Source organism: Falco cherrug, chromosome 2 (genome assembly GCF_023634085.1).
Source record: "Falco cherrug isolate bFalChe1 chromosome 2, bFalChe1.pri, whole genome shotgun sequence".
NCBI lineage: Eukaryota > Metazoa > Chordata > Aves > Falconiformes > Falconidae > Falco > Falco cherrug.
Window position 1 is genome coordinate 70,674,528 of NC_073698.1, and position 16,074 is coordinate 70,690,601.

General features: G+C 38.4%; 1 protein-coding gene across 5 annotated transcripts in view; it reads left to right on the forward strand.

Moving 5' to 3' along the window:
* MGAT4A (alpha-1,3-mannosyl-glycoprotein 4-beta-N-acetylglucosaminyltransferase A) overlaps nt 1–16,074 on the forward strand; it is an 85,284-nt gene that overhangs the window by 63,315 nt on the left and 5,895 nt on the right. For all 5 annotated transcript variants that reach the window (XM_055703387.1, XM_055703388.1, XM_027813427.2 and 2 more), the window contains 3 exons: nt 11,532–11,610; nt 14,745–14,811; nt 15,847–15,959. In XM_055703387.1, coding sequence (XP_055559362.1) covers nt 11,532–11,610; nt 14,745–14,811; nt 15,847–15,959 — 259 coding nt within the window. The remainder of the gene's footprint in view (nt 1–11,531; nt 11,611–14,744; nt 14,812–15,846; nt 15,960–16,074) is intronic.

The following is a 16,074-nucleotide window of genomic DNA, read 5'->3' on the forward strand; positions in this document are numbered from 1 at the left end:
GATTGTTAGTGTCTTTAATTCTTTTGCTACTGTACAGTGTGGTTTGCTCTCTTAATTTTTTTTTTTAATTTATTTAATCTGGAGCCTTTTTGATAAATGCAATTCAAACCCAGTGCTTATCTGGCAGTTCGTAAGAGAATTTAGAAGAAGCAAATTTTATTCTGTTTGTATTTGGTTGGGCTGTTTCTAATTACAGAGCGATTGTACAGCATGGTATGTGATACAGTATGTTGTGCCCTGCAGCCTTGATTTGTCCAGATCAGAAATCTTGTTGGGGCATATCATGAAGTCCCCAGACCTGAAAGCTGGGAACTCTGGAGGGTAATGGTTTTTAGGTGTAGATGCGGGGCTTGAAAAATGTCACTGTGCTAAGAGTCCAAGTTGACCTATTTAAAAAGAATTAAAATTTAACCAAAAGAAAAAAAGATGGGGTGGGAGCGAAGGCAGTGCCCTTGAAATACAGATTTCTGTGATTCGCTAAGAGGACTAAAGGTGACTTCTTTCAGCTACTAGTCAGATTAAATAAGGATGATAGAGTTTGCGCTTTAGAGTGTAGTCATCCTTCAGTTTTATTGAAACTCATTTGCTGCTTTGGTTTTTACTGTCTTGCCAACATAGTAGTCCAAGACTTACAAAACAGTTTATTTAGTGTCTGTTTAAATATCGTTATGTTAGTGGATTCCTCTTCTCTATTCTTCACATGCCTTATGTGTTCTTTTGAGGCCAGTACCTGTAGTCTGGTAGAGCAGAGTTTCTTTGGATCAGTTTGACTGGATGCTTTGCTTGTAAAGCAGCCCTTTTTACAGTCCTCACCTGAATCCAATTAGTCAGCTTCTGTGCCTTGGTACATAATCAAAGGCTAAATCTTCACCTTGGCTTAGTGCAACAGGGAGGATCAATAGTTTCCTTGTTACCATGTTGTTCAAACTAGTCTGACCTATGAAACTCAAGTTTGTCTTCTGAGATGTGAAATTACTCTTTCAGTTGGTTGCTGTACATTAAAAGACTTTCCTGGTTAGCTTTCCAAGATGTGTGTGTTGAAGAATATGACTGCCATAGCTCCTTGGGTTAAAGGCAGAATTCAACTCAGATGTTCATTAATTCATTAATTTCTTTTTGATCAAATTTTCCTTTTCAAAGTTATGAAGTAAATGTCCCTTTTGTGTGTGTGTTTTGAGTTTTTTTTAAGAAGAATTACATGCATCTATGTAATGAATAGGGTAACTGTAAGCATCAGATGTTGATCTTGGGTGGATTAGGATGAGCCAAATGCACAATGTCAATTTTGGGAAGCATTGCTAGCAAGTGTCCTAGGTCAGCAGTGTTATTTTAAAAACGGCATGCACAGTCTGAAGAAGATATTTTTTGATGTGCATTACCTTAGCAGTGAGGGAATTGAGGGAATGAGTAATTAGTAATTATCTGTGCAAAAGGTGGGAAGATAGTGTGCGTTATTATGCCCTGGAAAATAGTAGCTTAGGCCGGAGGTAGTTCCATCTACCTGCTGTGTCAAGAACAATCCCAGCAGTGGGGGGCAATATGATTTTTTTTTCGTTGTTTCTATTTATTGAAGAAATGCATTTTAGTTTTATAAGAAAGGGAACATCTTGTATTCTCTTGCTTCCTCAAAGGAAGTCCACCAATTAGAATGATGCTACCTGTTCAGACTTTACATTCTTTGAGCTGTCATTGTAAGCCATTTCTCAGTTTATTATCATTTTAGCTTTTGTTGCCACAGTGTCCTCAAAAATGCAATGTTTTGCCTTTCTGAAGCCAGTGGCTGATGAGGGCTAAAGATACTGTAATTTCAAATTGTTGGGGACTTAATTTTGTTTGTCGTCTTAAGTTCAGCAGCAGCAGCAGATTTTGGTAGGTGAAGGTGAAGTGGAGCAATGATGTTTCCTGATGTTTCAAGGATGCTTGCTAGGCAGTCAAAAAAAACCTGTGACTTGTGGGTTGAAACACAGAAAAGGGAAAATGGATGGAGCATTAGGAAGACTTACCTGGTGGGGAGATATATCTGCTTGTGGGAATTCAGAGTAGAAAATATGCCTTTGAAAGCCATCTTGTCTTTGTAAAGGGATGCAACAGGTTTTTTCTTTTTTTTTTTTTGTTTGTTTTTTGTTTAAGTAATAGAGAAGCTCTTTGAATTTACAGAAAATAGTGTCTGCCAAGTCGGTTTGAGGTGTAGCTGCTTAATAACTCCCATAATAAATTCCTGATAAACAAGTTTTTTAATGGAAATAGTGACCACAACTCTGACTCAATGAATGGCAAGTCTGTTACACTGTGACAGAGCACTAACTTGTTCCTATAGTTTATTTTTCCATGTCAGACATTTTGCTAAGTGAATTTAAATTTTCTGCTGAGTATAGCAGTCAGTAATTAGCTTTCATTAAGTCTTTAAGTATTTCATATTTGAGACCTGAGAATATTGTCAGGGGTAACACTGGCAAGGATGTCTTACTAGTTCAAAGTGAGAACTGAGCTCGGTTTGCTGAGCAGAAAGTAACATTTGTGGCTATTTTGTGCAAGACCTGGTTGGCAGATCCCTGCTGAATGTTGAACAGTCAAATAGTTGGTGCTTGTTCTAAACCACACTTGGAGAACAGCAATGTGTAAACTGAAATTGTCTAATGCTCATTTTAGTAACAGCTCTTGTGCTGAACCTTTTTAGTTGTTTTCTTTTTCTAAGCAAATGATTTCCAGCCACAACGCTGAGGTCCCTTAATATTAAGCTAGGACCTCATTTTTATTTTTGCAGTGAGATACATAGCTCTCTTTCAGTAGCATATCCTTAGGAATGAAAGTAGATCCACTGACTTTCCTGCTTCCCTTTTAAAACCAAATCGTGCAGCAATATTGAAGGTGTGGTTTGGTTTTAGTTTCTTGGTTTTTTTGTTGGTTTGTTGATTTTTTTTAATGAATGGATGGACTCTCTTTTAAATGCTGAAAACAACTGACATTTTAAAGATAAGAAATAAAGAATTTCTGTTCCTTTTGGATGTTATATTATTATTGAAATCTGCTTTGCTATTTTGGTATGTACACTGTTGTTCTAAGCACACATTTAGTTATTAAAACTGACAGTTATATTTAAACGTTTCTTTATGAAGCATACATTATTACTACTTCAACGGCAGTACTGCATATAGATTCATTTTCCTCACTATGAATAACAGATTCAAGATAATTCTTTTCTTTACTAGTTACTCTTTTTCTTCAGAGATGTCAGTGAGGAATGTTGTTTCCGAACAGCTCATTGTTAAGAGCTTGTTTCTGTATGTAGGAAGCTCTGAAATACTGGTGGATGAGTAGTGAGTCTTGAACAGAAGTAATAAACTTTGAACGTGACCATGGTTTAAAAAAAACAACAAACCCAAAACAAAAACACATCCCAGAAGGATGTTGCATTGCAGCGCTTAAGTGATGCTGGTGTCCATCATCATCACAACCACCTCTTTTTTGACTGTCTTAAGTTTCAGACTCCTCCCTGTAGATGTGATTGACAAAAATTAGATACTGTTTTCAAAGAACATGTGCACTAATGACATTGAGGAATCCCTTGGAAGCACATAATCTATGGCTGTTTTAATTAGATTGTGTTTACACTTGTGAGCTTTTCTGCAATAGGAATTTAGAATGGATATTTATAAAAAGGGCTTCAGGTTTGTTTCTGTGTATATTGCTTTCAAATCTGACCTTTACTAAAAAAAAACCCAAAAAAACCAAACCTGCAGGAAAACCCAAGGATATATTTTACACTATGGAAAGGAAAAAAACCCACCAAAACGCAAACCCCACCTGAACCTCAACAGTGTGTATATATATATATTTAATTTTGCTTTATTTTTTTAAAATATGAGGCTCACCCTTTCTTGTATGTAACTGCCTGGTAGTGTTACTTTGAATATTTTCAAAAGGATTAGCAGAAGGTTTTTTTGGGGGGGATATTTGATTTTTGTTTGGGTTTGTGGGGTTTTTTTTCCTTCCCTCCCTAGCCCTGCTTTTAACTCTTTAGTTGCCCCATAGTTGGGTTCTTCTTTTAGCAAGTTATTGGGGAGTGATCCTAATGTGACATTGATTATTAATAAAGTGATTTTATTAGCTAGGAACTTGCTGACTGGAATTTTAGCTTTAAACTGAAGTCTTAATACTTTGACAAACCAACTTGTAGATTACATTTACTGCTTTGTGTTCTGATATTGGCATAGATGCTGGATGTGCAGTATTTGAGACTAACCATCTAGCTTTCCGTATTGTTGACCCTGGAATCCCAGGGAACATGTGATGTTAACCTCACATATATTTCCCATGGCATCTTCTTACAACATAGAATTCCCACTCATGCAAGGAATAAGTATTTGACGATTTAGGCTAGAAAATAAATGTGTTGTTGGGCTCCTGGTAACTAAACATACACATTACTTTGTTTTGAAATTATTGTGACAGTGTTGAAAAATACCTGCATAAAAATTGACTTACCTGTTATTATTGCCACTTCATTCTAAAGGAAAATAAACACAGCTTTTAAAACAGGTTCTCTAGCAGTGAAAGCTTAAATGGAATTTAATTTTCTTCTGAGTACAAGAAAGTTACCAAAAAAAAAAAATTATAGCCGTTGGTTATGTATGTGTCCGAAATGTGGTTAATTTTCCATCCTATGGGATGCAAGTCCTTCTGTGGGTAGAGAGATGTAAGGTCAAATGTGTTACAAAGGAAGAAAAGACTTTTTAACAGCTTTCCGTAACTAGCAGTGAAGTGGAACTTTCCCATCATTTGCTTTTGCAGTAAAAACCACTAAAAACCTAGGGAATTGCAAAATTGTTTGGGGTTTAGATCAGTACAGCAGTAACTTGACATATATAAGTTGTTTGTTCATAACGGTTGTTCAGTGTAGAAACTCTCCTTCAGCACAATGCAATACATTCAGCCTTTCTTGGGCAATTTGAGCTGAAGAACCATATATGTACACGCACACACAGAGTGTATGGCTGGAAATAATCTTTGTTCTGATTCTAAAGGTATAATATAGGTTATTAAAGTTTAAGAGCATCTTTATTTTATTGAGCTTTAATGGTAGTGTTAGTTTTTAGGAAGTTCTTGAAAGGCTTTAATTTATTATTTTAAATGTTTTGGTGTTTGTCAATATATTTCAGGTGGGATGATATATTTAGTGTGTATAAAAAAAAAATAATTGAGGACTTAGAAGCTTCTGTAAACACAGAAACCAGTGATAATGAGTGGAACATCCTCAAATGGATGCACTGACAAAGGGGTTTGGCAGGCAGGCTCCCAGCTGCTGATGCTGCTTGCTCCAGGCATGGAACTCTGCCCATAACAGTGAGGCAAGAACTTCATATGAAAAGGGGAAAAAAACCCCAAAGTATGGATCAGAGACAGAAGAAAAGAGCTGCTTGAGCCAAGGACATGCTGCTTCTCCTTAATGGCACTAATATTCAAGATATATGTGTTTGGCAGTGTTCCTGGGTTTACAGTTCTTAGTCAGAAATCTTAGGGGTTTGATGCTGTTGCCGAAATGTTAGATGTCTAATGCCACTTGAGGTACCCTAAAATACTTCACCTGATTTCTAGAAGGGCTTGAGTCTCTGAGATGCTGTAATTGCACCTTGCCAGCCTGTGACAAGGTCTCATACCCAAGTGCAGTCTCAAATGGTGGCAAATGCCCTATATTTAAGAAAACTGAATGAAGGTATTTGTGCTTCTGCAGAATTAAGCTGGGGGTGGGGGAGGGGAAATATGTTTATGTGCACACACACACACATATATATTAAAAAAAACCCCAACCAAACAAAAACCAAAACAAACTCCAAGACCTTTCTAAATTTCAGTGGATTAGCTGAAATAACCTTGCAAAGGAACATAAGGGCCTTTTAACTAATATTGATGCAGTGGGAAAATTAGTAAATTTATTAAAGGGATGAGCAGACATTTCAGGACAGAGAATAGCTCCTCCCTTAAAAACAACCAACTGACCAACCAACTGACCAACCAACAACAAAAAGCCCAAACAAACAAAAAAAACCCAACCATAAACCATGTGTGTTGGGTAAAAAAGACTCCGAACACTCCCCTGGATCCCCCAGTCACCTCTTCAGTCAGGCTGCTTTGTGGTCCTTTGACAAACATGAGAAAGTTCTCTCCTCTTGGTGTGCTGGTTTAACACTTCTGTAAAAATGGGGAATTCATCACCTGCAGCTCTCAAACATGCAGCCCAGTTTACCTACTATGGACAGTTAGACTGGCTGGTTTTGGCAGAGGAAATCAAATCTTACGAGGCATTTTGTATAGAAGTTAATGGGGTGTTTTTGGTGTGGGTGTTTTGTTGTTTTTCAGTTGGGTTTTTTTTCCAAATCAGGAACAAGATGGAAAAGCTACTATTAGATTGCTTACCTATTGTGAGTACTTGGTGGCTATATGTTTAGACTTGATAAATTTAGCTTTTTTTTTTTTAAAAGTATAAACAGTTTTTGCAAAGAGTGCGTAAAAGGCATAAAGGATAGGAGAAGAAATTGAGCTTGAGAGAGGGAAAAGAAATTATTCCTCCTCTTTTGTATTTTGCACGAGGAAATAATTAATGGTTAATACAGTTTCCAGTGACAGGAAAATAACATTTCCTAATGAGGATTCTGGGAAAACGACAGAGAGCAGGTAGAGTAGATTTCTTTTACTACATTTGCATCCAGTGATCAAAAGTGCTAGATAGAATTGGTGAATAATGACTCTTGCAGTGGATGACACCACCTGTAGAAAACCAAAAATTTGCTGACTGAATGTGGCTTTTATAGAAATACATGTTGTGCAAAATTAAGAACTGTTACGCTGCATGTTGCTATGGATAAATTGTTTAAACATGGAAGGAAATACTTCTCTCTGCCTTCCTACCTCTTTTTCTCTTCTGAAAATGGATACACTAATACATATCAGATTGCTAAAAAGATGTGTAAGGAGGATACATAGAGAAAAAGATTTGATTCCTGATGTTTACAGAGCACAAAAGTCTGCTTTAATAAATAGATTCTTAGAATATTTGTTTACCATCAAGTGAGGTAAGTCCTTTGTTTCCTTCAAAACAAAACGTAAATCTATTGACAGTGGGTGTGAATTGTGCTTTTAAAAAATGTTTTGTGTATTATTTCTTTTTTCTAAAGCTGCCATAATTTACTGATAAAGTTATTGTGTGGTGTGTTCTAATTTTTAATTGCTCAACAAAATAGAAAATGATGGAATCACACTTTATGTATATTAAAAAAAATCATTGGCACTTCTGTTTATTTAAATAAAATATAAAAGATGGTAAGACAGATTTTTTTAATGCCTAAAAGAAAAAAAATTCGGTAATAGGTAGAGTAACATTTTCCTGGGCTTAAATCTGCTTTGATGTGAGGGAAAGAGACCTTCCCTTCATAAGAAAAAAAGGAGGGTGAAGAGTTGTTTGTATTTGGTGTTTGTTTGTTTGTTTTAAAGTACAGGTGATGAAAAAGCCATCTTCAAAGAAGAATATTAAAGCTAACAGTGCAGATTAGTAATTTTTATATTAATTTATCTGCATCTTTTCGGGGATGTTGCAAAAGGTGAGAATCTTTCCAGGTGCTCACTACTGGTGGAGTTCTGAATCTCAGTGTAGGCTTTTAAAGTACTGTAACAGTTAACTGCATTGACAAACTAATGATGTCTTTTGTCAGTGTGTTAATGATAATCATGCTTCTGCCCTCCCCTCCCTTTGTGTGTTAGGATGTGTATGAATATTTGTTTCAGCTTATTGGGGTTCCCCCCCCCCCCCCCCCAGTTGGCTTGAGTTTATAGGTGTATGTAGCTCCATGGCAAGAAGTCAAACACTCCACTTTGGTAAATACACAAGTCACTGAATATGAAAACTGAAATTTTCTTTGCAGCTTTGACTTTGTTCCATTTTGGTTTTGGGGCTTTTTTAAAACCTTCAGTGCTCTTGAAATTTTGTGTAGTTTTTTATGCCACATGAGGTTCTAGTGTCTAGCGTCCTCTGTTACTCTCATACTACATTGACATCATGAGGAGGATGTGTAAGTTCATACATTTAGTAACTTCTGGCAGCGAGGAGGTTGTCTCTGTTCTTGAATACCTACAGTAGCTAGTTTATTATCTTTGACTCTTTAAAAAGACACTGCCAGAGGAAAAGGTTCTGTAAAATGCAGATACATTCGTATTTCATTTACCAGTCATGTTATTTACTTCTCTCTGATAACTTCCATCAAGAATGTCCAAATGTGTTCATGTTTGTGTTTTGTAATATAAAAAGCTGTGAGGTAATATTCCATAAGGTAATAGTAGTATGTTTTTCTTAACTTTAGGTGAATTTGTGTTTGTTTGGCATTACTGTATTTAGAGGTCTATGGCTTTCAGAATTTTAATTTGAAAGAATAGTTCAGAAGGTGTTATGTTTAAGCAGCAGGCAGACAAGAATATCTTAGTGATTCCATCCTAAGAAAAATGTCGATTTACCAGAAAGAAAAAAGAATGGTTTTATTGTTTAAATGGACTGTCATGTAAATCCCAGCACAGATGTCAGAATAATATAGCAGATGAAAGCACAGATATTTCCGACTCTTTCAGAATCTGTATCAAGAAATACCTGTCGTCCTTGAAAGCCTCTGATGTATCAGTGTGTCAGGAAAACAAGTTTTACAGAAGAATAGCTAATGACACTTTAGGAGCTCTAGAGTATGTGTTTGTAAATAAAACTGTATGTCAAATTAGATTTTCTAATTTCTGAATTTTATTTCTAAGCAAACATTCATCAGATGTGAATCGACTGTGTGTATGTATTCATACTTATGTTTTTAATCTGTGTAACTTTTTACGTCTAAGTAGGTGTTATCTGTCAAGTGTTCAAGCAAGGCTCAGATATAAAAATAACCCTTCCTTTCTAAATGTAATGTGAAATAAGATGTGACATACGCATGTGTTAATATGCTTGTGCATATGAGTAGACATACAGTTACAGAAAGCATACTAAAAATGTGGGTTTGATTATACGGAAATCTGGAAATCAGATTTTATTAATTACTTCCATAAATTGTTTTGGCATTCTGCCAACTTTTGAGTGCATTGCCCTAATGGAGTGATGACTGTTGTGGGGAGGAAACTGCACTTCAGTTTCAGAAGTTGATAGCACAGGAGGAGAAATGGTTGGCTATGGTTATATGGCTGCAAGGTTGTTTTTTTTAAAAAAAAAAAAAACCCAAATAAATAAATAGCACAAGACTACCACCTCCAAAAAACCCACAACCCAACCCACAAATAAAGAATAACCCATACTACCACTTCTTCCCTACCCACCTCCCCAAAAAAATCCCCACCCAGGCATCCCAAACCCATTATCACTCATTGAGATCACAGATCACAAGGAGTTTCTTTGTGGCTTTTTAGGTGTGTCTTCTCAGAAATCAGATTTGTGAACCAGAAAACACTAAAGAAAAGCATCATGTCTGTGGTTTGATTGGAGCATTTGATGGCAGCACCTTAGATGTGGGTGTCTGATCACTTGCATGTTAAAATAAGGCACCTTAGAAATTTCAGTGTTTTCAAGAGGAAATTGCAGTAGCAGTTAGGATATGCAACAGACTGAAGGATAGCAAGTTAGATCTGCTAGGTCAGAAGACATCGGAATATACCTTTGGTCTTCTGACCAGCTTTGCCAAGACTTTTGTTTTGCTTATTATTGAAATGTACAATAAAGGCATCTTCCTAGAAAGTATAATTAAGTCTTTGGGGGGTCTTGGATGTCACTAATGTTATAGAAAAAGTCACAAGATTTTTCTTGGAAGAACTGTGGATGTTTTACGTAGTTTGGATACTTTAGAATTGACTAACCTTTACGTTAAACTGCAGTGGGGAAATAGTGTTTCTTGAAGCACAGACAGTGTTGAAGCTTACTGAATCCAGTTTTGTTTTGCAGTTCAATCCATGTTCTGCTGAAACCAGTGCAATGGAAGTCAATGTGGCTTTTTTTACATCACACTCTGTGTGGTTTTATTCCTTTTCTGAGCCTTGATAAAAGAAATGGCGTGTGTGTGTGTATTTTTTTAAATTACTTATCTCATTTTGGGATCATTGACGTTTCTAAGTCAGGGTCAGAGAGCTCTGTTTTCTTCTACTTGTCTTGTAGCTATGGAGTATGGGTTAATGAAAATGTTTACCTGGCTGCAGACATATTAGTTAAAGACAAACTGGAATTTACATCTCCAATTATGTCTTAATAAATTGCAAATTGAGCTAATGTTTGTAATTTTAATCAAGTGATAATTTCTGAACTAATTTTGTCCCTGGCTGGTGATATATTTAATGTTGAAGATGGTGCTTACTGTTAATTTCTCTAAGTTCCAATTGAAGAAAGGTTTGAAATGTGTTGAGAGATTTTTACATATTCATTTAAATGTATTAAAAATAAAATAGGCTTGTTAAAAGTGGCATCTGAGTAGGTGTAATATCTAGGTAGTTTTTGACAGCAATCTGAATAAACCGTAGTCCACTAGAAAAAATGGTAATGAACAATTTTTCAAGCATTGATACCACCTAGTGGTAAAAAAATATTGTTACTTGTTTACGTAATATGTATTCAAAAGAATATGAAGTCTGTCTATATATAAAGGGAAATTAAACTGTCTTTTGTAACATCTACACATGTGTGATACTGCAAAAGATGTTTGAGAGTGGGCAGCTAGAATTGCGTTTCACTGCTTGGTATGTATAGGGATGGTTTTGATACAATTCTAGACATAATTACTCAGTCTCCTTTGAAAAAAAAAAAAGAGACATTTAATTAAATGCACAACTGAATGAGAGTAATGGGGACTTTGTACAGGTATAAAAAAGAAGTCCTTTTCTGTGTGTGTATGCACATCAAAAACATGCTTTTGTTTAAAACCAAAAAAATCTGTCTTTGGAGTAGAAGTTTGAATTCAGGTAACATTAAGGGTGTGGATATGGGTTGGGAATTCCTGGCACAGTCATTAATGAGACTGCAATGAACCAGGGTGGAGAACTGGTCTTGGGGAAAACTGGCCTGGCAAAATATTGACTTGGATAGATTCCCAGAGCTTGTTCAGAATGGATGTGCAGAGTTCATCCTGTGGGCACAAGGAGGAGGTGACATGGTGGGCAACAATGGGGAGAGGCTGAAGGAAGGCAGGGCTACTGCTTCTGGAGGTGATACCAGTGCATGCCAGGCAATAATGACTACAGTGTTGGGTCACTTTGTAGAATGCGATCTGTCAAGATCAGATTATGGAAACTACCTAAGTAAAATCCTGCCCAACTACACTTTCAAAAATGAACAATTTTAGCCCTTTCCATTACCGTAGTATGTGAAACCCTCTGTCATTTCTTATTGCCAGCTGATGTAGGTCCAGTATAAACGTTACCTTTATCATTGTAACATCTGTAATGTCATTATTAACATGTAAAACAGTAATTTAGCTAATTCTGACTGAGGTATGCAGTGTATTTTATTTCTCCCTTTTCATTTATAGGTACTTGTTTCACAGTGGCAATCCAGAGCATCCAGGAGACATACTTCTAAACACAACTGTGGAAGTTTTGCCTTTTCAGGTATGACTTTATTGTGTCTTTGCTATTACAGGATGGAAGCAAACCCTCCTAATTTTATTGACTTTTTTAACAGGGTGAGGTAGACATGCATGCTTCTTTTTTTAAGCATAGAATCTTGATGCTCTGATGCTTTCATACTTTTTAAATTGGATCTAGTCACAGAGAACTATTGTAACTATTCAGACGTTTACTCAGAGTGCAGTCTGCTGCAAGTGCTGTTGGTAATTTGGAAGTGAACAAGCTCATTTTCTTCCCATTCACCGCTACTATTTAAAACAAAAAAAATCATAGAAACATAAACCAGTTTGGGTTGGAAGGGACCTTAAAGATCTTCTAGTTCCAACCACTGTGCCATGGGCAGGGGCACCTTCCACTAGACCAGGTTGCCCAGAGCCCCATCCAGCCTGGCCTTGAACACTTCCAGGGATGGGGCATCACAGCTCCTCTGGGCAGCCTGTTCCAGTGCCTCACCACCCTCAGAGTGAAGAATTTCTTTCTTATATCATCTAATCTAAATCTTCCCTCTTTCAGTTTAAAGCCATTCCCCCTCGTCCTAGCACTACATGCCCTTGTAGAAAGGCTTTCTCTCCAGCTTTCCTGTAGGCCTCCTTTAGGTACTGGAAGGCTGCTATAAGGTCTCCCCGAAGCCTTCTCTTCTCGAGGCTGAATAACCCCAACTCTCTCAGCCTGTCTTCTTCATAGGAGAGGTGCTTCAGCCCTCTGATCATCTTCATGGCTCTCCTCTGGACCCACTCCAACAGGTCCATGTCCTTCTTATGTTGGGGACTCCACAGCTGAATGCAGTACTGCAGGTGGGGTCTCACGAGAGCAGAGGGCGAGAATCGCCTCCTTCAGCTTGCTGGCTTTGTTTCTTTTGATGCAGCTCAGGGTGCGGTTGGCTTGCTGGGCTGCCGACGTACATTGCTGGGCCATGTTGAGCTTCTCATCAACACACACCCTGAAGTCCTTCTTCTCAGGGCTGGCCTCGATCCATTCTCTGCCCAGCCTGTGTTTGTGCTTGGGATTGCCCTGACCCATGGTGCAGGACCTTGCCCTTGGCCTTGTTGAGCTTCATGAGGTTTGCACAGGCCCACTTCTCAGGCCTGTCAAGGTCCCTCTGGATGGCATCCCTTCCCTCCAGTGTGTTGACGGCACCACGCTGCTTGGTGTCATCAGCAAACTTGATGAGGGTGCACTCAATGTGTCCCGTGTCACCAACAAAGACGTTGAAACAGTGCCAGTCCCAATACCGACCCCTGAGGAATGCCACTTGTCACTGGTCTCCACTTGGACATTGAGCTGTTGTCTGCAACTCTTTGAATGTGACCATCCAGCCAATTCCTTATCCAGTGAGTGGCGTACCTGTTGAATCCATGCCTCTCCAGTTTAGAGCCAAGGATGCCATGCAGGATAGAGTCAAAAGCTTTGCACAAGTCCAGGTAGATGACATCATTTGCTCTTCCCTGGTCCATCAGTGCTGTAATCCCATCATAGAAGGATACCAAGTTTGTCAGACACGACTTGCCCTTAGTGAAGCCATACTGGCTGTCACCTCCTTATTTTCCATGTGCCTTAGCATAGTTTCCAGGAGGATCTGCTCCATGATCTTGGCCAGGCACTAAGGTGAGACTGACTGGCCAGTTGCCTGGGTCCTCCTTATTTCCCTTTTTAAAAAGGGGGTTATGTTTCCCCTTTTCCAGTCAGTGGGAACTTCACTGGACTGCCACAGCTTCTCAAATATGGTGGATAGTGGCTTAGCCACTTCATCCACCAGTTCCCTCCAGACCCGTGGATGCATCTCATCAGGTCCTATAGACTTTTTCAGGTTCCTTGGATGGTTTCAAACCTGATTTTCTCCTACAGTGGGCAGTTCTTCATTCTCCCAGTTCCTGCTTTTTGCCTTCTGTGATTTTGGGCAGTGTAGCTGGGGCACTTTCTGGGGAAGACTGAGGCAGTGAAAGTCATTGAGTACCTCGGTCTTCTCCATGTCCTGGGTAACCAGGTCTCCTATTTCCTTCCAGAGAGGGCCCGCATTTTCCCTAGTCTAATGTCCCTCAAACTGGAACATCCCTTAAGGAAGTAATGCTGCTGAGCTTCTATTGCTATTGACACAGTTTGTGGATAGGTAAACAGGAAATTCTCTATCTGGCCCATCCCTAAGCTGTTGGTGTCAGCAGGAAGTGTCACTAATATGAGGACAGCAGCTGCAGAAGGGATAGGTACTCTCCTGAGGGAAGCATTTCTCCACTATGGACTTCAGTAGAGCTGGAAGCCTTTTCAGGTACTTTGACCCTGATCCTCCCTAAGCAGAACTCAGAAAAAACAAAAACAACCCTTAAAATGCCCAGACTGGATTTGTCTGGGACTCAAGCAACACCTTCAGAAAAACCCAACCAACCAAAAACCAAAATGCCAAAACCAAACAACCCCTCCCAAACCAAAATGAAAAAATCAAAGAAAAACCCCAAAACATCAAAAAACCCACTGCAAAACCCCCCAAAATCCTGTTTTTTCAGCAGCTTCTCTTAACAGTAGAAATTAAAAGAAAAAAAAAACCCAACAAAACCCCTGATATATTTAATCTCCTGTTTTGTCAAGCATTTTTGAAAGATTCCTAGGAAATTCTTACATTGGGTCTTTTAGTATTGGATCGTGTGATTCTGGGTGTAATTTTCCAGCTGTTTTTGAAGCTCTGGTCTCTTCATCTCACCCAAATTCTTACAGCAAAAAGTAGCTCTTTTGTTTGTCCTTAGAGAAATCTCTGGTCCAACTATAGGAAAAGAAGGCAAGATCCTGACTTAGCTTTTCTTCCAGTGTGTGTGCCAGTATCTGCTCTGTATTCTGTTCACGTGGCAGTTACTATGCAAGTTACATAGGGCACTTAAGGTACTCCTTTTTTCTACTTTGAAGCCAAACATTGTTCAGTTCTGGAACACTGCTGCTTTTTCTTTTTTTTTTTTATACTGGCTTGTCTAAGGCTATAAATAACTACTCCAGTTATTTATGTGAACTCTAGTTCATAATTATTTAGGAAAGATGGATGCTGAATATATAATGACTGCACACGCATTTGTCTTTCTCTGGCAAAGTCATATGTCAAAATAAATGATCTCATTTATGCTTTGTTGTTCTAGAATGAAGAACTGGTATTAAGCAAAGAAACCAAAGACAAACGCTTAGAGGATGGTTACTTCAGGATAGGTATGTCACAGTGGAAAGAAATGTGTATTGTTACTACTGCAACAGTTAAGAAATTTTCATTAAAATCAAAACAAACTTAAATCTGAGTTTTGATCATTCATTTTTGGGTATGTGACCTTGCAGGCTTCACTTAATATTGTTCCCAGTATTTCTTTTCTGAGTCTGATGTACTAAACAAAGATCTAGTGTGACTCTTGGTTGTAGTGCAGCTATATCCAACGTCTCTGCCAGGATCGATCACCTAGATTATTGTAGAGGCATTTCCAGGTTGTATAAGATCACCTCTTCTGTCCTGTGACTGCGCAAGTGCCTCTGCGTGAGCTGTGTGCTTGGCTTGCATTTGAACCCATGCTACAGACAATCAGCTGTCCTGTCACGGGATGAGATTGGCATTTCCATAGCCAAGCAGCAGTTGGGGAAGGTTCCAAGGATACCTGTTGTCAAGGAAGAGAAATTTACTCGTGGGTTGCTGGATTTAGGTTGGGCATCCCTGTTACAGTGAAAGCAAGTTTTTTTCATCTTAATGAACTGCAGTTGCTGTGTGTATGTTTTAAGTGTAAAGTCTCACTGGGCTTTTAAATTGAATTCTTACTCATCCTAATATAATTGAAGATCCTTTAAATAGGAATGTATTAAGCAGGAATGATATCCCTTGTCCTCAGTCCTCCCTGAAAACACACAAGCCATGTTTTGTTCAATGATATTAAATGAAAATCTGTGCCAAAATCTTCCCAGAGTTTGAGGTGCTTATACCCTTAGACAGTTCCAAAGTTTTTGTTCTGAAGTGTAATCCTGTTCAGATTGGTGTGCTCTGATGACACGCGCTGTCTGGTTTGCTGCTGCAAAGCTGAGTCTGACAGCAAAAATCGCTGGCTGTCTTTTGTTTAGGGAATGATACCAGTCAGCCCTACAGCCGCCAGCAATAGGTTTCACCTGTGAATTGTGGTATTACAGAGACGTTTTTCTGGACACAGATTTTGTACTGTACTTTGTTGCACAGGAGTTAATTGAGGATATACTTTTGCTTCTTTGCAGGGAAATTTGAAAATGGTGTAGCTGAAGGAACAGTTGACCCTAGCCTAAATCCTATTTCATCATTTCGGCTTTCAGTGATACAAAATTCAGCAGTCTGGGCAATTCTGAATGAGGTGAGACGTGGTGTAACCTTTTAAACATAAAACTGGCAAATGTGAGATTTCCTCATCCTGTCAGTGTTTTGAAGCTAATTCTGAAAACTTAAAGTTTGGCTAATGCTGAAAACAG